The following is a 23,278-nucleotide window of genomic DNA, read 5'->3' as shown; positions in this document are numbered from 1 at the left end:
CCAGCAGCCATACTTTGAATAAGTCTAGAATAGGAGACCAGAGACTTGGGGGTTCCCTATCTCAACCTCAGTTATTCATTTCTTCATGACCCCGTTGGAAACCAGATGCTGTCCCCACAGAGCTAGGAGAACTACAGTTTAGAGGGTTTGAGTTTCCAATTAAAGTCATTTAAGAAAACATGAAATATGTCTCTTCTTTGGATATGGCCTCCCTCAACTGTCTGTCTCCCTGTCTCCTCCCTGGAGCAGGGTTAGGAGTGATACTTCTACGTTAGTGTCTTTTCAGAATCTTGGAGAATGTAGAGAATGTAGAGTGACTTGGGTGAAGTCCCTGATGACTCCCCAAGTCGCTCTAGCCAAGAGAGGAAGAGAATTCCTCCTGATGCACCTGTCATGGAGAGTGGAAGGAGCATTGCACACAGATTATGAGGAGGGGGTGAATGGAGACTGGTGGCCCCATCCCCGATAACCATTCCCCTCGGACACATACACAGCAGTATAAAGATGCCTCTGAATGCAGCTTCTGTGGTCACAGAGGTTGACCAAACTGAGGGAAGAGGAGACGCTAAAGAGATACACAAAGAGACTTCTGACCTGTAAGATTATTTAAGCCACAATGCTAGAAAAATGTCAGGTATGAAGGGATACCACAGGCAAGTTACTGAAGTGCAGAGAGATGAAAAAGGGCCTTTTCCTGCCCTTCCTCAGCAAGACAGGGAGTCAGTGGAGCATAGTGGTTACAGGTACAGGCTCTGAAGTCATGTTGCCCAGGTACCTGGCCAGACTCTGTCACTTGCTGGTTGATGAGCCAATTTCCTCATCAGTCAAATGGGGATAATATTACCACTGTTGTGAGATAAGGAATGTAAAATAACAGGCTAGCCAGTCTTATAATTCTTGTCTCACTTATATAGATTTCATTTTGCACTAGGAGAGGCAATTTACTATCCTTCTTATCAGCCTTAACCTTCATCTATTGGTACCCAACACTTGTGCTCCTTACAGACCTCTTCAGAGGTCTTCCAAGTAGTCACGTGGGAAACAAAGAGACTGATGTAGGAGAGAGTTACCCTATTCCAGTATCTGGATCTTAGCTTCACAGGAGGGAGGGGTAGGAACTAACATTTGTTAAGCTCTTACGATGTCCCAAGCTGTGCTAAGTAGTCCTTTTCTATACATTTTCTCATTCTGGTAGGTTTTTTTTTTTAAAGCTTCTGACTATATCTTGCATGATCTGGTAGGTATTTTTTATCTTCATCACTTTAATTTTAACTAGATAACTGAGGTTCTGATTAAGCCACATTCGTAGTAAGCAGCAGAATCAGGATTGCAAAATTCAACCCTTTTCCTTATATTGTAATGATCCTGGATTTCTAGCAATATCCACTCATTTATTCATTCATTATTCTTTTAAAGAATACTTACCGGCCAGGCGCGGTGGTTCACGCCTATAATCCTAGCACTCTGGGAGGTCAAGGCAGAAGGATTGCTTGAGCTCAGGAGTTTGAAATCAACCTGAGCAACATAGCAATACATTTCTACAAAAAATCAAAAACTTAGCTGGGCATGGTGTCATGAGCCTGTAGTCCCAGCTACTCAAGAGGCTGAGGCAGGAGGATCGCTTGAGCCCAGGAGTTCGAGGTTGCAGTGAGCTACAATGACGATGGCACTGTACTCTACCCTGGGTGACAGAGCAAGACTCTTGTCTCAAAAAAAAAAAAAAAAAAAAAAAAAAGGAATACCTATTAAGACCTATGACAGAGGTTCTCCTCCTTCTCCTCTTCCTTATTCATTGAACTCCCAGTTTTTAGATATGCACGTGACTGGCAAGAGTAAAAACTACCAACCTCCCTTGCAAACAGAAGTGGCCATATGTCTAAGTCCTGGCCAATGGCATGTAAGAGGAAGTATTCTTAAAGGGCAGGGGGTGCCATTATTCCCACTCCTGCTGATTGGAGTTCAGACAAGGTCACTGCAGCTTGAACAGCTACCTTGAACCACGAGTGAAAGCCATGTGCTGAAGATGGTAGAGCAGCAAGGTAGAGGAGCCTGGGTCTGACACTGGGATTGCCATACTGGTCCTGGGTGTTTATATTCAGTCCCATGGGAGAGAGAAATAATCTTCTCTCATGTTTAAACCACTCTTATTTTGGGCTTTCTGTCATATGCCACCAAACCTAATACAGGTTTGGAAGCCCCAACATTTATAAATTTTCTTCCCAAAGTTACTTAGCTAATACTCCCCTTCTTAAGATTTATGTTAACTGTCAGAATCTTTATTTATTTAACTATTTGAAACATCCCAATAATTGTTTTGGATATAAAATTAACAGTATCCACAATAACTACAACATTTTACTGTTGCAGTAATAAACATTCATGTTTATTTCCACTGATTATTTGAATTTCAACATATAAAACACATAAAGAGATTGTCTCTTTGAAAATGACTATTCAGATATTAACAATAAATTCAATTGAGATGACTGGGGTTTATTCTCAGTAAAAGTAAATAAACGAGTGAAAGAGACATACAATAAAGGCATGATTTACCAATCTTGTTGAAACCCATTTGAAGACAATTTTCAAAAGAAGTGGGAAAGTCTGCATGGAGTCTGGAAAAGAACTTAAAATGGCCTGGGTCTGAGCTCACAAGAGAGAAGGCTGCCACCACAGGCACAGTTTTATGTGGGACAACAGGAGTCTCAGAATTAGGGGATCTTGGCCATCGAGATCATTCCATTAACTCTTCTCAATTTGATTTTATATTCACTAAACAACTTCTGATTATCATGTGGCTTGAAAGAGAAAAAAGAGAGAGAGAGAGACAGAGAGAGGCAGAGAGAAGAGAGGATCACCTAAGGGTCTATGACGTTTTACTAGAGCAGCCAGCTGGCCTCCTTATCTCTCATTTCAATCAACTCTCCCAGAATTTATTTTACATAAATTATATTTTTAAAAAATATGGAACACTTCATGAATTTGCGTGTCATCCTTGCACAGGAGCCATGCTAATCTTCTCCGTATCATTCTAATTTTAGTACATGTGCTGCCAAAGCGAGCACAAATCTCTCAGAATTAATAAATCAAATGTAGTTGGTTTTGTTAAGAACGTCAATAAATCAATATCTGTTTTAAAATGATTTGTTATTAATTTTAAAACACATAAGAAACTCTTTAAAAGTCATTACCTATCTCCCTAACACAACTAAAAAAATATCATTCCATTAGTAAATATTTTGATGATGCACTTAATGATTTGACTGCTATGACTGTAAATTACAAAGATACCAATAATTAAACAATGGGAAAGATGTGCGAGTGATATGATCTTGTGAGGGAGGATCCCAAGGTAGTTTTTCATTGACCAGCACCTGGATTAGTGGTTCCTAGCCTCAATTGTACAGTTGTTTCCTGTGCTTTAAAAAATTCTGATGCTCAAGCTGCACCCTAGACTAATTAAGTCAGACTCTCTGGGATAGGACTTAGAAATCACTGTGTGTACACACACACACACACACACACACACAAACACATACAGTCCTTAAGTGATTCCAAGTTTCCATCAAGCTTGAGAACCACCTATCAGGATTTTGAGGATGATGTTTGAGATCATAGAGCTGTTTCAAATCGAAACTTTTGTGTTTGTTTTTGTGGACTTCTAAAATTATTTTCGTTTTACAATTTTAGAGTTGTCACCGCAAGGAAACTATTTCTGTAATGACAGCCTTCTCTCCTGAGAGCTTCCTTCCTTCCTTCACACAGGAAGCAGAAGCAAAAAGTGTTAAAAGCTTTATGTTCTTTTTTCTCTGTGTGCCAGAGTATATCTAAAGACAGACCTTAATACTGGCACACATCAAAGAAAGACTCAGAGAGAGATTCACTTAGAAAAGCAAAGTGTTTACTTGCAAAAGGTGTAAGGGAGTCAGACTGGAGGACTGGTTTGCGAAATACAAGCACTTAAAGGAAAAAAAAAAATCCCGCAAAATTGCCAGGGTTACAAGTTTACAAAGTTACAAGTATGTTCATGGTAGAAAAACAGTAAATTTCTCCCATGATTATAATACTCACAAAGGTCATGACATATTGTTAGATACCACCAAGGTAAATCTTAGGGATAACATTGAGGGGAGTCCAAGGAAATAGTCAAGGTTTTATTGTTTCGGGGATAAGAAAGTCAGGATGACCCTGCAGTTTTTGGGTTATCTCATGTAAAGTTTAGTTATATTGGAAGCAGGCAAAGAAAGGGTCAGACGCCGCCTTCGCCCACTTTCCTCACCAAGCTGGCTCTACCCTGAGAAGTCAGTCATGAACCTGACCTTCTGCGCACGCTCGAGCCCAGGATCTAGGGGGCGGGGCAAGGGCTCGCGGGGGCTTGTGGGAAAGCGCAGGAAGGAGGGGGCCAGCGTAAGTCGCTGCGGGTCTGACGCGGCGGGGGTGCCGGCGCTAACGGCCGGGTCAGGTGAGCGGGCACTACCGTTATCACTGCTTGGAGCAGCCGAGGAGACCTCTGGGGTCTCCTAGAGGGAGGAGGGGGCGCGGTTGTGGGTACCGGTGAGGCGGAGTGGGCTGGGGCAGGTGGCGGAGGTGGGGCGTTGGGGCGGCGCGTCGGTGTCCAGGGTAGCGGAGTCCCGAGGAGAGAGTTCCCTGGAGGGGTTCGCCCCGCGCCACCCAGGCCTGGGCGTTCTGCTTTGCTCATGGACCCTCCACCCCCGCCTCCCGGGGTATTGGGCGATTTGCGGTGGTCGGGACCACTGAGCCCCATCTGGAGAAGACCGGGGTGGGGCCCGCCACTTGTCGGCGTCGGTGTGCAATGTTTGCCTGGATATTGGGTATGAGAGTGATGCCGCAGGCGCTGGAAGTTTCTGGTTGCATGCCTGGACCCCTGCCCCATCGCAGGTTCCGAGGGAGCATTTTGCCCTGTGAGAGCAACAAAGATGATAGGTGAAATGGAAAAGCTTCCAATCTCTTACAACCTCTCATTGCCTTACTGTGCTTTTATTTATATTTTTGAGTCCCCAGCAGAACATCGTCCTAATTTTGTTTCTGAATGAGATGCGGATATGTGATCCCACAGGGACGCTGTCGTAAAGAAGCTTAAAGTTAGTTTAGTTGTTGAGGCTGGGGATCAGAAGACCTATCTGCATCTGCAACTATCTCTTGTTTCTTCCTTAGTGAAATATTTTTAACTGTCCTAAACAAATGCTTTTTCTAGTTCTTTGTCCTTCCCACCTTACTTCCCTCCTCACTCTCTTAAGTTTTGAATCTCCTCCCACCTCTTTAGGGACTTTGGCCCAGACTCATCCTCTTTCCTATATCTTCTTTTACTTTGTTCCTCTTCCCCCCAGATTAATACTCAAGAACAACTCTTACATTATTAAAAGCAAATTTACCCTTTTTTTTCTTTAGCCCATGTACTTTTTCCTCTGCATGAATTAAAGGCAAATTTACTCTAATCCCCGTATAATTTCATTTACTTAGCTCTTTTCATTTTCACTTTTTTTTATCTCATGAAAACTCTCAATAATCTTTGCGTTATTAAATGTAAAGCATTTTATTTCCCTTTATATGACCTTTGTGGCATTTGTCACTGCTGACCTCTCAATTTTTTGAACTCATTTTCTCTGATCTTCTGTGACAGTACACTCGAGGTTTTCCTCCCAGCTGTCTAGGTGCTACTGCCTGGTTTTTCCTGAGAGATCTTCCTCTGTTCCCTAAATATTAGTGTTCTCCAGGCTCCCCCCATTTCCCAATAGTGACCATGGTTAAAATGGCCAAATCCATGATTCTAACTTCTACCTTTATGCTGGTGACACACTCAGATTTATCTGTAGTCCTATATAACTGCCTGTTGGGTATCTCTTCTCTTGATGTCTCCCCATAAGCACCCAGATTCAACATGTCCCGAACTGAAATAATCTGACTTTCCATTTCCCCTTTAACTCTGAAATCTCTTTTCCTTTTAAAGTTGTATTTCTTGACTCAAAATGATGTCACTAATCTTAGCAGGCTCCTATGCCAGTCATCTAGGCCACTGTTTGAATCTTTTTCTGCTCCCAAATTCCTCAGTCTAATCAGTCATCAAGTCCTTTTTATTTTACTACCTCCGTACCTTCACATAGCTTTTGGAATGTTGGTCAGACCTCATAGCCTGGCATTTCAAGATCTGTCCCATAGCCACCCCTTTAACCTCTTCATTGTCCCTCAGATCCCTCACTCTGCCTGCCTACTCCTCCCTGTTAGTCACTTTGCTGGCCCCTTTTGAAACCCAACTAAAGTTCCAGCACCTCTGAGGACTTCTTCCTTGACTGTACAACTCCACCATCTGATTTATGTCTGTCCTTTGTGGTCAGTTCCATAGTATATATATATATATATATATATACCTTTAGTACAGGGTTCTCAGGGGTAATGTTGCCTGCCAGGGGACATTTGGCAATGTCTAGGAGCATTTTTGTTTGTCACAGTCCAAGAAAGGAGGGGATAATACTGGCACTTGGTCAGTAGAGGACAGAGATGTTGCCAAACATTCTATAATACACAGGACAGCACCCTTACAACAAAGAATTTTTTGGCCCAAAATGTCAGTAGTCCCAAGGTGGAGAACCCCTGCCTAACATAATATTTGTTACTCAGTACTTTGATTATTTTGGTTTTTTCCTCCACTAAAAGAGGGACCTTGTCTTACTTGTTTTTGCATCCCTAAATCTTGACACAGGGCCTTTCACACAGAAGTTCTATAAATGTCAGAAGAAAAAGGAATAAAGGAAGTAACTGGGGTATACTTATAAACTCCAGAGATGAGGAGCCTATCTGCTACCATAGGCTACTTGCTGATTTCAGTGATTTTTCTCCCCATTGCCTTTCATTCATGTTGCATTTCAAGGATGTTCAAACTTGTCTGTTTTTCATCTGTTTATTCAACAAACAATTGATTCATTTAAAAAATATCATATTGATATTTTCTTTATTCACCATCACTTTAAGCTCTTCTCTGTTCATGTATCTTGGCCATTTGTGAAGTGGTAAAAAAAATTGTTAATTAGATTTCAGAAGATAAGTCAAATATCCTATTTAATTCTTACCAGAGGTGGTTCAAAACTCTGCAGTGATAATGACTTCGACAAATAAAGCAATCGAATTACAGCTACAAGTGAAACAAAATGCGGAAGAATTACAAGACTTTATGAGGGATTTAGAAAACTGGGAAAAAGACATTAAACAAAAGGATATGGAACTAAGAAGACAGAATGGTGTTCCTGAAGAGGTAAATTGAGAATTCCCTAATCTGTCATGGATTTTTTTTTTTTAAGGAATTCTTAATTAAGTACCCAGCAAAGCTATTTATTTTAAAATAAAGAACAATGTTTTAAAAATGTTTTGTGAAAATACTGACATCGAAATGATTTGCTTTACTGTCAACATTTTTAGAAATTCTGCCTTTTAGGAAGTTTTTGTAATAATTGTATTAACTATAGTAAGATATTTTAAGCTTATTGAATAGTTGCTGAAAGGGTGATCATGTGATAATACTTAAAGGTAAATGAATAGCATTGTAAAATATGCAGAAGTGTAGAAGTGTGTGCGTAAAAATAATATGTATAGTTATATTTTTAATGATATATTAACATACCATATTGGCATAAAAATGCAGGTAGTACCTAGGTTCAACCAATTTTTTTTTAAGACAGTGTATTTAAATACAGCTAGGTTTTTCATACTGTACATATTGTGGAGGCAGTTCAGTTTGCCTTTGTTCCACTGTTAATTCATTATAGTAAGGCTGAAGTTCAGGTAGTTTCTGAAGTTTGAATTGAGGATTACAAATTAAAGGTATAATTAGAATTTCCAGGTAATACTTTTCTTGTGACTGAAGAACGTTCAACGTTCGTCAAAGGATGAATTAAACTTTTTGAGCATAATTACCATCGTAAGTGAAGATGGTAAATTGGTATTTTTAAGCACTTGAAAATTAAATTTAAAAATTACTTCTTAACTTGAAAATACAATTTAGTGAGAATTTTAAACATAGCTAGTTATATAAATAGTAATAGAGCAGAGTATACAAAACTTTGTTTTTTTTCCTCCCTAGAATTTACCTCCTATTCGAAATGGAAATTTTAGGAAAAAAAAGAAAGGCAAAGCCAAAGAATCTTCCAAAAAAACCAAAGAGGAAAATACAAAAAACAGGATAAAATCTTATGATTATGAGGCATGGGCAAAACTTGATGTGGTAAGTTAATCTCGGCTTTTGCTTCTTGATAATTGAATACAATTTTGTTGTAGTTAGGTAATATTCATGGGTTAGATGAAAAATAATATAGAGTTCTTATGACCTGTGTGTTTCTCTTTTAGACTGTTTTATGTACAATAAAAATTTAATTACAAAGCTCTTTAGTTAACTAGGTTATTTTTTTTCTGCAATCCTTTTTCAGTGAATGGTGGATAAAATAGCCAGGATTCGATTTGATTCGATTTGATTCGATTCGATTCTCTTTTCTCTTTTTCCTCCCTCCCTGCCTTTCTTCTTTCTTTCCTTTTTGCAAAAATTACTGTTTATTTATTGCTACTTATGTATCCAGTGTACTCTTCACTCAGTTTCCTCCAGTGGTTGCATCTTACTTAACTGTAGTACAGTATCAAAACGAGGAAATTGACATTGGTGCAATGTGTGTTTAGTTCTATGCCATTTATCCCATATGTAAGTTTGGGGAACCACCACTGTGATTAAGATAAAGAATGCCGCATCATCACAAAGATCCTCTTTGTGTCAGTCCTTTATAGTCTCATGACCCCCTGCTTCCCCACCTTCTCTAACCCCTAAATAGCCAGAATTCTGACATTCCCAGAAAAGAATGATTCTGTGGATGTCTCTTATTATAGACTGAAGGACCTGTGGAATACTGCTTAAAGAGAACGCCTTTGTGTCTAGTCTTAGGGCTGGGGCTCTGTGACAATAAAAGTAGGCCTATCTTGATCCCAGGAGAGTGGGCTTCAACCTTCTAGACTGGGACAGCAAATGTGTGGCCTCCTGTCTGCCACATGTGACACACAGTGTACTTGGACAGTTAGCACCAGTGCTCTGCCTCAGAACCCTCTACTTAGTGCTCCAAGCAGCCACTGTCACATCAGCCTGTGAAAGGGAGGGAACTTGTTGGCCAGCCTTATTCTGGATTTTAACCCTCTATAGGGGTTGATTTTTGGAGAGTATGATAACCAAATTTGGAATATACATCCTTTTTAGTCTTTTTAAAAGTGTTTCATGTATAGTATTTGATTCATGCAAAAGAGTATGTTCTAAAACATAATAGAATGAATATATGAGCCCACCATCTAACTTAGAGAATTTTTCGAATACTGTTGAAGCTACCAGTGTGTTTTTTTCCCTTCCCATTTTTAGCCTCCAGAGGTCACCACTATTCTGATTTCTGTGTTTATTGTTTTCTTTGTGTTTTTCTGTTTAATGTTTTTACTGAGGTATAACTTACATAAGGTAAAGTCCAAAAATCTTAAATGTATAGCTTCCTGAATTTTTACTCATTTATACACCGTGAAACCACCATCCAGATCAAGATCGAGAGCATTTCCAGCATCCCAAAAGCCTCCCTTTCAGTTGCTGACTTCTCAGAAATAGACACTGTTCTGACCTCTCACACTTATATTTTGTCACTTTTGGAATTTCATATATAAATGTGTTGTATAGTATGCACTCTGGTGTCTAGCTTCTTTTGCTATCATTATCTGAGATTGATCCATATTGTAAGTAGCAGTTTTTTTCATTGTCGACCATAATTCCATTTTACGCATATTCAACAATTTGTGTGTCCATTCTGCTATTGATACACATCTGGGTTGTTTCTGGTTTGGGGTTATTATGAATAAACCTGCTATGAACATTCTTGTACTTGTCTTTTGATGGACACAGGCATCCAAGAGGGGGTTTTCTGGATCTTAATTTATACATGTGTTTAGCTTTAGAAGATAGTCAAACAGTTTTCCAAGTTAGTTGTGTTGTAGTTTTCTTAATGAAACCAAGGCTAATTGATTCAAGAGACAGCTGGGACTGTTATTTAAATAGTTTGCCATCTGCTTCAGTATTGTCCCATTATAAGAGAAGTAAAATTTTGGGTCTGGAATTTATTGCTGTTGGGAAAATAATGCTTTCTGAACATACAGTTTATTCTCAACTGAGTATTATACAGTCTACCTTCATTTTTTGTGACTTTACTCCTTATTGTATAGCTTGTTCCTTTTCATAAGTCCGTGTCTTCTTAAATGCCCTTTTCTGAAAGGCATTATCTCAGATGATTTCTTATAAAGATGCTTTCTACATAGTCATTTACTCATTCAGCAGATACTGATTGAGCTCCTGCTGTTTTATGGACAGTCACATCATGATTGTACTGTATTGCTTGCAATTGTCATTTTAGTGTCTACATAGAAGATACAGATGTTTACTTACCATTCCATTCTAGCTCAGATCTGAGCAACTACCTTGATGTCCTGCTGCTCTTAGTTTTCTATGTGTCAGCATAGCAGGGTTGGATAATAATGGCCAAAATGTTGATAGGCTGCTGGTGTTTGTAGAATTTTCATGCTAAAACACATAGCTAAATTTCAGTCCATGTTTTAATGTTCATTCAGTGAAGCTAAGCCTAGGTTTTGTTTTTTCTCTTATCAGCAGTTTGTTTTTTCTTATATAAATAAAATAGTGCATTAAATGCAAAAAGGATTTTATTTATATAATGATTAAAGTTTGTGTCTAAATGAATTTACTGAACTCTAATGCTTATTGATTTAAAATATCTTACTAAAATTATTCTTTTATTATATATGATAAAAATATGATTTTTACACATCCTTGTGGGGTCTCTGAAATTGTTTATTACCATGAAAGAAGTGAATGTGAGTCAAAAGAGATTGGGAATTACTGGACCAGCATATTTTTTCTTTGGTAGAGTCAGCTATATTTTGGAATATACTGACAGATAGTATAACATAGTGATTGAGAGCTCAGATTTAAAAAAAAAAAAACCCCTTTCTCTGCTACTGGGTGCTAATTAAATCATTTTAGGGTTATTTGCAGACTGCTCTTAAGTCAAACCATAATACCTCACTGCTAATAGTTTGTGATTTTGGGGTGATTTGTAAACTCTGTTAACTTAGCTTACTTTATGAGTTCAGAGTCAGATTCTGTAAGTGGTTTGGATCCTGGTTATTTAAACAAGGGCACCTTTTTCTTAACAATGACAGATTATTTGGATTGCTTTCATAGGACTATAGGTCCTTAGATTGTAACAGTTTAATTTTTTGAGTGTATTTTTTATGTTCTTTTTTTTTTTATCATGTAATTATAAGTCCTGTTCTCCTACTTTTGATTTTAGGACAGTATCCTTGATGAGCTTGACAAAGAAGATAGTACCCATGATTCTCTGTCTCAAGAATCAGAGTCAGAAGAAGATGGGATTCATGTAGATTCACAAAAGGCTCTTGCTTTAAAAGAAAAGGTACTCTTTAGGTTAGCTTTAGATACTTTCATGTAAGCAGGATATGTAGAAAATCATGTGGTTCTTAAAATTTCTTGATCATAGTTTAGGGAGTGTTCAAACTATGTCGTTGGCTGTATCCATCTTAGGTGGCATTATAGCATAATGGTTAGGAGTACATGCTCTGGAGCCAGATTACCTGGATTCAGATCTGTGGTAAGTTCTTTAACCTGTCTGTACCTCAGTTTTCTCAGCTGTAGAATGAGATTAATAATATTACTAAGTCTCAGTGGGTTGCTGTGAGTATTAAGTGAGTTATTAACATGTAAAATGCTTGGACTGTACCTGGAGTTGTTCCAGGGTTTTTAATAGTAGACTGAAGTAACTTGAAATTAGTGTGTGATTATTTGCATAAATATTATATTCCACTCCTGCATATCACAGGCCATCTCCCCGAGGGATGCCTAATTATTATAAAACCAGTTATATTGCTTTCACAGAGGTGTTAACTGTTTTCAGATTAGACTTCATCTTGATGTATTTTTGGGGTTACATTTCTGTGGGTTGGCATTGTCAATAAAAAGTATAATGCTAGATATTTTATTCATTTTTCTGCTGAGGTTCTTGGGTTGTGCCCAAACAGTGACTGTATGCAATCGACCTTTGAACTATGTGGGAGTTAGGGGTGCTGATTCCTCACGCAGTCAGAAATCTGCTTTTAACTTTTGACTCCTTCAAAACTTAACTTTCAATAGCCTACTTGACCGGAGCCTTACGGATAACATAAATGGTAAAATAACATATATTTTTTTATATATTATAATGTATTATATATGGTGTTCTTAAAGTAAGCTAGAGAAAAGGAAATGTTATTAAAAAAATCATAAGGAAGAGAAAATATATTTACTATTCATTATGAGGAAGTGGATCATTATAAAAATCTTCATCCTCGTTGCCTTCACTTTGAGTAGGCTGAAGAGGAGGAGGAAGAGGAGATGTTGGTCTTGCTGTCTCGGGGATGGCAGAGGAGGTATAACTTTTATTGAAAAAATTCCACGTATAAATGGACCCACACAGTTCAAACCTGTGTTGTTCAAGGTTCAACTGTAGTGAATTTCAGCACTTGTAAAAAGACCATTTTTGTTGTTTCTCTTTTCTTTCAGGGCAATAAATACTTTAAACAAGGAAAATATGATGAAGCAATTGAATGCTACACAAAAGGCATGGATGCCGATCCATATAATCCAGTGTTGCCAACAAACAGAGCATCAGCATACTTTAGAGTGAAAAAGTAAGGAATTTCCATAATGTGTGTGCATGTTTTATGTGTATATAGAGACTGGTATTTATGTTTATTTTTATTATTTTATTTTATTTTTTTGAGACACAATCTTACTCTGTCACCTGGGCTAGAATGCTGTGACATCAGCCTAGCTCACAGCAACCTCAAATTCTTGGGCTCAAGTAATCCTCTTGCCTCAGCCTCTGGAGTAGCTGGAACTATAGGCGTGCGTCACCACACCCAGCTAAGTTTTTCTATTTTTAGTGGAGACGGGGGTCTCACTCTTGCTCAGGCTGGTCTCGAACTCCTGAGCTCAAGTGATCCTCCCACTTCCCCCTCCCAGAGTGCTAGGATTACGGGTGTGAGCCACTGTGCCCAGCCTGGAGACTGATTTTTAAAAACATCTTTGATGATAAAAGTGTGTTGGACAAATTGAAAATATATTGCATTTCTTTTCAGCTGTAAATTCTTATGGTTCACTCCCTATTATTGAGTTATTTTATTTAAACCATTCAGTGCTCAAACCATGCTCCCATAGCTCACTTTACTGAGATGTTCCTCTAAAAATCAAGTTCTTTACCTAATTCATAAAAGTAAAAAAAGTTAATTGGATATTTTTAGAAATTAGTATCCCTCCATTATTTTGAAAAACCATTTATCCACTATTTGATCTAAAGAACTTTCATTATGGTAAACTTAAAGTACGTTCAACATTTATCTTAAAGTCTAACCGACTTTTGAGCTACATACCTAATACTGAGGAGCATAAATACGGTAGCATTTTGCCTTTCTATGACAGATAACTGACCTATGAGGATTTTTTAAAAAAACACCATCACAAAAGACATTCTTACTGTTTTAATTATTTAGAATTACAAATTATATTGGTGTCGAGTTTTTGCTATTTAAATGGCATATTTTTAGGTCTTTGAAACTTAGGATATTAATAGTCTTACAAATTAGGGGAATAATTACATTTTGTAATATTTGATATCTATGTATCATATGTAAGTTAAGAATAATTTTAAATAAACTCACATAAACCAACCCCCCCAACTTAAGAACTAAAGCATTATTATTATTTTTGAAGCTACCTCAATGTTCCTTTTCATATCCGTCTCTTGCCTCCTTCCCAGTTAATCACTAACTTGAATTATATACTTATCATTTTTTATTAAAAAAAGGTTATTATATATGTATATAACCCTAAATAATGTATAACTTATTTTTGAGCTTTAAAAATATATCATACTGGATGTAGTCTTCCGTGGCTCACATATTTCTGTGAATATTATATTTCTATGAATCACTCTTGTTTTGCTGCATATAGCTGTAGAGCACTCATTTTCACTGTTATATGTAATTCCTTTTTAGGAGCATATCGTATGTATCCATTCTCTTGTTGCTGAATTATTGGTCGGTTCCTTTCTTTTCCCTCCTTCCTTCCCTCACTACCTCCCTCCCTATCCCTACCTCCTACCTTCTGTTCTTTCCTTTCTTATTTCAGTGATGCTCTGAACATTTTTGTACATTTTTTGTGTTGGGTCATAAGGTGTGCAGATGTTTAGCTTTACAGGGGGATGAACAGTTGTTACACAGGTAGTTGTACAAGTTTATATTTTCATTAGCAGTGTGTAAAAATGCCTATTTTGAACCCTTACCAACACTGGTATAATTGGGCTTTCTTAATTGTTTCCAATGTAGTGGGTATAAAATGGCATTTCATTGTGTCTTAATGTGCATTTCTTAATTATTAATGAGGTTGAGCATCTCATTTTATGTACATTCACCACTTCTTTTTCTGTGATATGCCTATTTTGTCTTTTGGCCATTTTTCTGTTGGGCTGTTTTTCTATTGATTTTTACTAGTTCTTTATTATGGATACTAATCCCTTGATACTAATATCATTTTTCCACTTTGTAGCTTATCTCCTTGTCTGTCTTTATAGACTCTTAATGACAGAAATTCTTTAATATATTTCAATTTGATTTTTTAAAAGATAAGCACTTTAAAAAATGATAAAAGTATAGTTTTCTTGAGCTCATTATAATCTCCTATATTTTCTTCTAAAAATTTTTAAGTTTTGCTTGTCACATTTAGGTCTCTTCACATATGCTGAAGGTAGGATTCCAATTTCATATTTTCCTGTATGAACATGTGACTATCCCAGTTGTTCAGCATTATTTATGGAAGAGCCGTGCTTTCACCATGGATCTACAGTGCCACAATTGTCATATGTCAAGTTTGCATGGATGATTTTCTCGTCTCTCAATTCTTTACATTGGTCTATTGCCTATCTCTATATCGATTCCACACTATCTTTAATTACTATAGCATTATAATTATAATAAGTCTTGCTATTTAATCTAGGGCATATTCTCCTACCTTACATTCTTCAAAAATGTCTTGGGTATTCTTGGACTTCTCATCAATATAAATTTTAGAATCATCATCTCAAATTCCTTGAAACATCCTGTTGGGATTTTGATTAGAATTGCATTGGATTTATAGATCAGTTTGGAATTATGTTATTATATTTTTGTGCCTTTCAGTTTGGAATTATATTTTTGTGCCTTGTTATAGATGAATGTGAAATATTCCACTTAAGTCATCTTTAATGTCCTTGAAAACAGTCTTACAATTTTTTGCATCTATGTCTGGTAGTACATCTTTGCTAAATTTTTTTTTTTTTTGGTCTATAATAAAGCAGCCACCTTGCTAAACTTTCATTATTTCTAGGAATGTCTCTAGATCATTATGAGTTTTCTGTGTAGACCATCATATCGTCTGAGAATAATGTCAGTTTCATTCCTTTGCTTCCAGTCTTTTTACCTTGTATTTCTTTCTTGTGAAACTGCATTGGTAAGGACCTCTAGTACAATGCTGAGAAAAAGGAGTGATAATCGTCATTCTTTGCATTAAAGGGAATGCTATCAATGTTTCACCATTAAGAGTTATAGGCATACTTTGCTTTATTGCTTATTGCTTAATGTGATTTATTGATACTGAATTTTTTGCAAATTGCCCTACATGGAGCAAGTCTCTTGGCACCATTTTTCCAACAGCATGTGCTCATTTCATGTCTGTGTGTCACATTTTGGTAATTCTCACAGTATATTAAACTTTTTCATTATTGAGTATATCTGTTGTGATAATCTCTGGTCAGTGATCTTTGATGTTACTGTTGTAATTGTTTTGGGGTGCCACAGAGCATTCCTGTATGTTACAGTGAACTTAATTGATAAATGTTATATGTGTTCTGACTGCTCCACTGACTGGGTGCTCTCCTATCTCTCTTCTTCTGTTTGGGCCTCCCTGTTCCCTGAGACACAGTAATTTTGAAATGAAGCCAATTAATAACCCTACAGTGGCCCCTAAGTGTTCAAGTGAAAGGAAGAGTTGCATGTCTCTCACTTTAAATCAGAAGCTATAAATGATTAAGCTCAGTGACAAAGGCATGTTGAAAGCTGAGACAGGCTGAAAACTAGGCCTCTTGTGCCAAACAGTTAGCCAAGTTGTGGAAAGGAAAAGTTCTTGAAGGAAATTAAAGGTACTACTCCAATGAACACGAGTGATAAGGAAATGAAATAGCCTTATTGCTGATATGGAGAAGGTTTTATTGGTCTGGATAGAGCAAACCAGCTACAACATCCTCTTAAGCCAAGGCCTAATCCAGAGCAAGGCCGTAACTCCAATTCTCTGAAGGCTGAGAGAGGTGAGGAGGTTGCAAAAGAAAAGTTGGAAGCTAGCAAGCAGAGATTGGTTCATGAGGTTTGAGGAAAGAAGCCATCTCCATAACATAAAAATGGAATGTGAAATAGCAAGTGCTAATGGAGAAGCTGCAGCAAGTTATCTAGAAGATCTAGCTAAGATCACTGATGAAGGTGGCTGCACTGAACAACACATTTCAGTGTAGATGAAACCACCTTCTATTGGAAGAAGATGCCATCTAGGACTTTTCATAGCTAGAGAGAAGAAGTCAATGCCTAGCTCCAAAGGACAGGCTGACTGTCTTATTAGGTTCTAATGCAGTTGGTGACTTTTAAGTTGAAGCCAATGCTTAGTTACCATTCTAAAAATCCTAGGGCCTAATTCTTAGTAATTATGCTAAATCCATTCTGCCTGTGCTCTATAAATGGAACAACAAAACCTGGATGACAGCACATCTGTTTATAGCATGGTTTACTGAATATTTTAAACCAACTGTTGAGACTTACTGCTCAGAAAAGAAGATTTCTTTTAAAATATTACTGCTCATTGGCAATGCACCTGGTCACCCAAGAGCTCTGAAGGAGATGTACAAGGAGATGAATGTTGTTTTCATGCCTGCCAACACACCATTCGTTCCTGTGGAACAAAGAGTCATTTTGACATTTAAGTCTTCTTATTTAAGAAATACATTTTCTAAGGCTAGAGTTGTCATAGGTAGTGATTCCTCTGATGGATCTGGGCAAAGGAAAGGAATTACCATTCTAGATGCCATTAATAACGTGGTTCATTGAAGGAGGTTAAAATATCAGCATTAACAGGAGTTTGGAAGAAGTTGATTCCAGCTGTCATGGATGACTTTGAGGAGTTCAAGACTTCATTGGAGGAAGTAACTACAGTTGGGGTGGAAATAGTAAGAGAACTAGAAGTGGAACCTGAAGATGTGACTAACTTGCTGCAATGTCATGATCAAACTTGAATGGATGAGGAGTTGCTTCTTATGGATAAGCAAAGACAGTGGTTTCTTGAGATGGAATCTACCCGTGGTGAAATGCTGTGAATATACAACCTCCCACTGCTAAATATGCCTGGCTTTTATTTATTTATTTTAAGACTAGTCAAGTGCAGTAGCGAGAAGAGGGGAAAGAAGTAGAACAAGGAGTTCAGTCTGTAATTGTGAACAATCAAGTGAGATAACTCACTACCTTTGGACCAGCTTTGACTGGCTTGAAAAAAAACAAAATGCTGTGAATATTATTGAAATGACAACAAAGGATTTTAAATATTACATAAACTTAGTTGATAAAGCAGCGACAGGATTTGAGAGGATGGACTACAACTTTGAAAGAAGTTCTACTGTCAGTAAAATGCTAGCAAACAACATTGCATACTACAGAGAAATCTTTTGTGAAAGGAAGAGTTAAATCAATGTGGCACACTTCCTTGTCTTGTTTTTAAAAATTGCCACTGCCATGCCAACCTTCAGCAACTGCTAATTGCCCTGATAAGTCAGCAGCCATCACCATCAAGGCAAGACCCTCCGCAAGACCCTCCACCAGCAAAAAGATAATGACTCACAGAAGGCTCAGGTGATTGTTAGCGTTTTTTTTTTAGCAATTAGTATTTTTAAATTAAGGCATGTACATTTTTTTAGACATAATGCTATTACACGTTAAAGAGACTACAGTTTAGTGTAAACATAACTTTTTATGTACTGGAAAACCAAAAAATTTGTGTGACTTGCTTTAATTGTGGTGGTCTGGAACCAAACCTGTAATTACCTTGAAGATATTCCTGTATTGCTTTTACTAGGCTTAATTATCCAAAAGGAGGTTGAAAACATGCCTTCAATTGGGAAATAAATCCCCTTTTTAGGAATTTCAGAAGCAAATTTTGAAGTTTTGGTTTAATGATTTTTTTTTTTTTAAGAGATGAGGATCTTGCCATGTTGCCCAGGCTGGCCTTGAACTCCTGGTCTCAAGTGATCTTGTCGCCTCTAGGTTCACACCACCATTCCTGGCTAATAAATGATTTTTATTTACTTCATTTATTTTAATTTTTTTAAATTGCAGATTTGCTGTTGCTGAGTCTGATTGTAATTTAGCAATTGCCTTGAATAGAAGTTACACAAAGGCTTATGCCAGACGAGGTGCTGCTCGATTTGCTTTGCAAAAATTAGAGGATGCGAAGAAAGGTATTTTCCAATCATCATTGTGTAAAAAATTTTTTTAACAGTTTAACAAATGGTATGCAAGGAATAGTAAGTAATCACAATTTGTACTTCAGAGAGCTATTATTTGAACAAAGCTTATTTTTGCAGTTTAAAAGATATCTTGATGTTTTGGGAAAGAATGCCTTATTTGCCTCCAAACAGACCTTAGTTCACATTCTTACTCTGCCACGTACTAGATGTGTGGCCAGTTTCTTCTCTGATTTTCAGTTTCTCATCAGTAAAATAGGGATTAAAGCATCTTATTGGTGTTTGTGAGGCAAGAGGTAAAGCTCTCAACACATTTTTATGTATTTTATGTAATCAAGTCTTTTATTATTCCATAAAATAGGTTTGTGTATTTTAAATCACAAAATCTGAATAAAGCTGATATTTAATTGGATTTTGCTGTTGCTTTATTTACTTATGATAACAAGTATCATTCCTGGGGCTGGTGGAAGAAGGTGGTTTGTCATAAGATTCTGTCTGCCCTGGGGGAGAATGAAGAAAGTCCAGTAGGCTGATGTTAGTATTTCTCTTTTATTTTGCTGTAGGACAGATGCCTATTTTCCACATGTGATTAATGATTGTTGTTTTATACAGGTTTTGTAATATCTGTCTTTCAAAAATTGTTTATCTTCTGTTTTCCTTAGATTATGAAAAAGTATTAGAACTGGAACCAAATAACTTTGAAGCAACAAATGAACTCAGGAAAATTAATCAGGTAAACTATAGTTATTTAAATTAAGTTTATTACTTATTACCTTTATTTAATGAACTAAAGCTTTTTGCATAGATTTTTGTACTATAGATTTCTTTCTTTCTTTTCTTTCTTTCTTTCTTTTTTTTTTTTTTTTTTTTTTTTTTATGAGACAGTCTTACTCTGTCGCCCAGGCTAGAGTGCTGTGGCATCAGCCTAGTTCACAGCAACCTCAGACTCCTGGGCTCAAGTGATCCTTCTGCCTCAGCCTCCTGAGTAGCTGGGACTACAGGCATGTGCCACCACGCCCAGCTAATTTTTCTATTTTCAGTAGAGACGACATGTTGCTCTTGCTCAGGCTGGTCTCAAACTCCTGAGCTTAAGCGATTCTCCAGCTTCAGCCTCCCAGAGTGCCAGGATTACAGGCGTGACCCACCTTGGCCGGCCTGTACATTGCTTAATATAGAGATTTTCTAATTTTAATTCTTTGTACTATAGAGCTTGAATGAATTTGTAAGCTAGAGATAGTGTAATGGTATTTAAAGATCCTTAATTGATCATTTTAAAAGTTGGCTGAGATCTTTAGAACTACTGCTTTACTTTTTCCTAGATGACAGAATTATTTTTTCTTTATGCCACTGATTTTTCTTTTTTGGCATGTGCACCAATTCCTGTACTAAACTTTGGCATATTTCTTTGATTTTTTTACTTTTTAGTTGCTCCATCTTTATAGTTTATATTTTAGCAAAAACAATGCTGATTTTTTAACAGTAAAAATATAGTTAATACTTGAATATAAAATTAGTTGTCTAATGATCCTGAGAAGTTACATATTCCTTTCATTTTGCCTTTAAATCAAAATTGTAATCGTTTTGCCATTGTTGAAATATTGAGAAAAAAATGACAATGCTTGTGGAAAATCTGCTTTTAAATATAACCATTACTTATTGCACATAAAATCTGTTGGTAAATATATCAACTTGATCATAATTATGAACTGTATTATCTTGTGTAATTGTGTATTTTGTCTTAGGTCAAATAATGACTGTGAATACTAAATTTGAGAAATTTGGTGATGTGGTCTTAGTTAATTGTTTTATATTTGAAAACAGCTCCTAGAACAGTGCCTGGCCTGTGTAGAACTTTTATTTACTGAATGACTACCTTTAGTAGATACTACTTATTTTAATTGAAATAAAAAACACATTAAATTTATTACTTTTTTCTTTTTACTTTAATAGGTAGAAAGATTTTGAATTAGAGCAGAAAATGTTATTTCAGTTATTAATTTGAAATGTGGCAGAAATTCTAATGCATGTAATTTACATTTTGAAGTCAAATATGTTTGCATCTTGCATTACTTGTTTTATTTTAGCTGACTGCTGTGTCTCCTAGGCTTTAACATCCAAAGAAAACTCATATCCAAAGGAAGCTGACACAACGATTATTAAGTCAACTGAAGGGGAGAAAAAACATACTGAAGATCAACAGAATAAGCAGCAGGCCATTGCAGAGAAAGATCTGGTAATCCAAAGGGATTCCAACATATAATGTATATGTTTTGCTGAGGGTTTACTCTTCGTTTCTTTTCTTTGTGGTGTTTTTTTTTTTGAGACAGAGTCTCGCTCTGTCACCCCAGGTAGAGTGCATTGGCGTCATGGTAGCCCACTGCAACCTCAAACTCCTGGGCTCACTGCCTCAGCCTCCCAAGTAGCTGGGACTATAGGTGCTCATGATGACACCCAGCTAATTTTTCTATTTTTAGTAGAGACGGGGTCTTGCTATTGCTCAGGCTGTTCTTGAACTCCTGAGCTCAAGCAATCCTCCCACCTTGGCCTCCCAGAGTTTCTTATATATAAGTTAAGTTCTGGCTTCTCTAATATTATGTTCAAATTCTTCTTGAGTAGGAACTAGAAATTAAATACATTAAAACTTCTGTAACCTACCAGTTAAAATTTGAGTAATCGATGACTTAACATATAAATTTTTAAAAAACATAATTATAGAAACATTTAAGTTTAGGGAGCAGATAGCTTTTGAGTATTTTAACATATATTTACATATATAATCATAAATTAAACATAGAAATAAATTATAATCCATTCCTACAGTGTACCTTTTTTCTTTAATTCGCACTTTCTGATCGGAATTCCTTTACAAATCATGAATTGAGATTTAATTTAATGTGTTTATAGCCTTTCTTGGACCCACAAAGGATTCCTAATAAATTGTATGAAATGATTATTGATTGTGATATCTGACTCTGATTAAAAATAAATGGTACAGTGAAATCAGGTATACAAATTCCAGTATAGTTTAATTTATCATATATTTAGGTATGTTAATGTTACTGCAGAAAGGGCTGTACAATTCTGGTACTATGGTCTTTTACAAAAATTGAGTTATGAAATTCTTTTGTACAGCTTCTAATGTAAAGATGTATGATATTTGGGCCTTTATTAAGGTGTGTTTTTGAATTTAAGCTTTGCATAATATTTAATTATTAGAATAATGATGAATGCTGCAAAATAATATAGTAGTATACATTTTTTCTTTTTCGTAGTGAAAAGAGAATAATGTCATTAAAAAAAAAAAAACCCCGACTAATAGACTCTAAAACATGTCTCATGGACTGGATTTTTAACAATAAAAATATACTTTACTGAAATAATGTTGATGAATATCTTTTTAGTTTTTCATACGATTTGAATTCGGTTTTTTTGCATAATTTTTTAATTCTTCTCCATACTTCTCTCCAAAATAATAGGGGAATGCATTTTTCAAAGAGGGGAAATATGAAAGAGCGATTGAATGCTATACTCGAGGGATAGCAGCAGATGGCGCAAATGCTCTTCTTCCAGCTAACAGAGCTATGGCCTATCTGAAGATTCAGAAGTAAGTATTAGTTACATTTTGATGCTTCTAAGGGTGAAAATTTACCATAAATTGGCATATTCGCTAGCCAATAAATTAAAATTTATATATTCTAGAGCATTTAAAGTTAAATGAGAGAGAGGGAGGGAAAGAGAGAGTGTGTCTGTGGTATGTATATGTACCTGTAGCATAGTACCAGGCACATAGTATATACTCAGTAAATGTTCTTGTTGTATTTTCCCACTTTTAATAGTCTGACACTATGCAATTTAACATGTTTTCTTTAGTTGCTTTATGTATGTTCTGGATCACTGATTTAAAAGTTATTTTAAACCTCAGAACCCTTTGGGCAAAGTCTTATCTGAAGCATTTTATATATATATATGTAAAACAAAAGGAAACTGCTGTCATTGAAACTGCTGGTTAATGACATATTGTGGATAGTGAATGCCTGAAAACAACATAGATGATTAGGTTACTAGTGTGATCACACATGACATAACTCTTTGGCATCTGAATGTAACTACTTGGGGCAGAGTTGCCCAATAGTTGGCCAGCTTTGTCGCAGGAGTGTCTGTAAACTGGATACTGCAATCATATGCAGATAAGCAGCAGGTTAAATTTATACTGTAATTCTGAAATAGTGGTGAGCATAAACAGTATTTTGAGATATTAGTAACAATTATAATGTGATATGAAAATATCTGATTTTTATTGATATCATAGGTAGTTTGTTGTCTACATTTATATTTGAAAGACAGCTTAATTTCATGTAAAGATTAGTGAAAATAATGATGTAATTTTCTTCCCATCCAAGTTTTCGGATCCCCCCAAAGGGTCTCAGATTAGGAACCCCTGTCACAGAAGTAAATTTTGGTTGTATATTTAACCTTATTTAGACTAATAGACACCATTAGAGATATATTCTTTTGTTGATTAGTCAGAGTAAGGATCATTGCATCTCTTGCAAGCTTATGAAAATTTTGATTTTTGCTATTCAAGAATTGTGCATTGGTTT

At 36.4% G+C, this 23,278-nt stretch overlaps 1 protein-coding gene and 1 non-coding gene across 3 annotated transcripts in view; one reads left to right on the top strand and one right to left on the bottom strand.

The window, feature by feature from the left end:
* Positions 1 to 2,958: 2,958 nt before the first annotated feature.
* LOC138397679 (U6 spliceosomal RNA) lies at positions 2,959 to 3,065 on the bottom strand. The gene has a single exon (XR_011235811.1). It is a non-coding gene; the product is annotated as a U6 spliceosomal RNA (small nuclear RNA).
* A 4,048-nt stretch (positions 3,066 to 7,113) lies between these two features.
* The window catches only part of RPAP3 (RNA polymerase II associated protein 3), a 32,140-nt gene continuing 15,975 nt past the window's right edge, over positions 7,114 to 23,278 (top strand). For both annotated transcript variants that reach the window (XM_069490268.1, XM_069490267.1), the window contains exons 1-8: positions 7,114 to 7,267; positions 8,093 to 8,233; positions 11,385 to 11,507; positions 12,650 to 12,777; positions 18,550 to 18,671; positions 19,340 to 19,410; positions 20,782 to 20,910; positions 22,154 to 22,281. In XM_069490268.1, the coding sequence (XP_069346369.1) occupies positions 7,115 to 7,267; positions 8,093 to 8,233; positions 11,385 to 11,507; positions 12,650 to 12,777; positions 18,550 to 18,671; positions 19,340 to 19,410; positions 20,782 to 20,910; positions 22,154 to 22,281 (995 nt within the window). In that variant the 5' untranslated portion in view covers position 7,114. The remainder of the gene's footprint in view (positions 7,268 to 8,092; positions 8,234 to 11,384; positions 11,508 to 12,649; positions 12,778 to 18,549; positions 18,672 to 19,339; positions 19,411 to 20,781; positions 20,911 to 22,153; positions 22,282 to 23,278) is intronic.

This window comes from Eulemur rufifrons, chromosome 16, assembly GCF_041146395.1.
Source record: "Eulemur rufifrons isolate Redbay chromosome 16, OSU_ERuf_1, whole genome shotgun sequence".
Lineage (NCBI taxonomy): Eukaryota > Metazoa > Chordata > Mammalia > Primates > Lemuridae > Eulemur > Eulemur rufifrons.
Note: the sequence above shows the minus strand (reverse complement) of the source record. Positions and strands in the feature narration are given on the sequence as shown.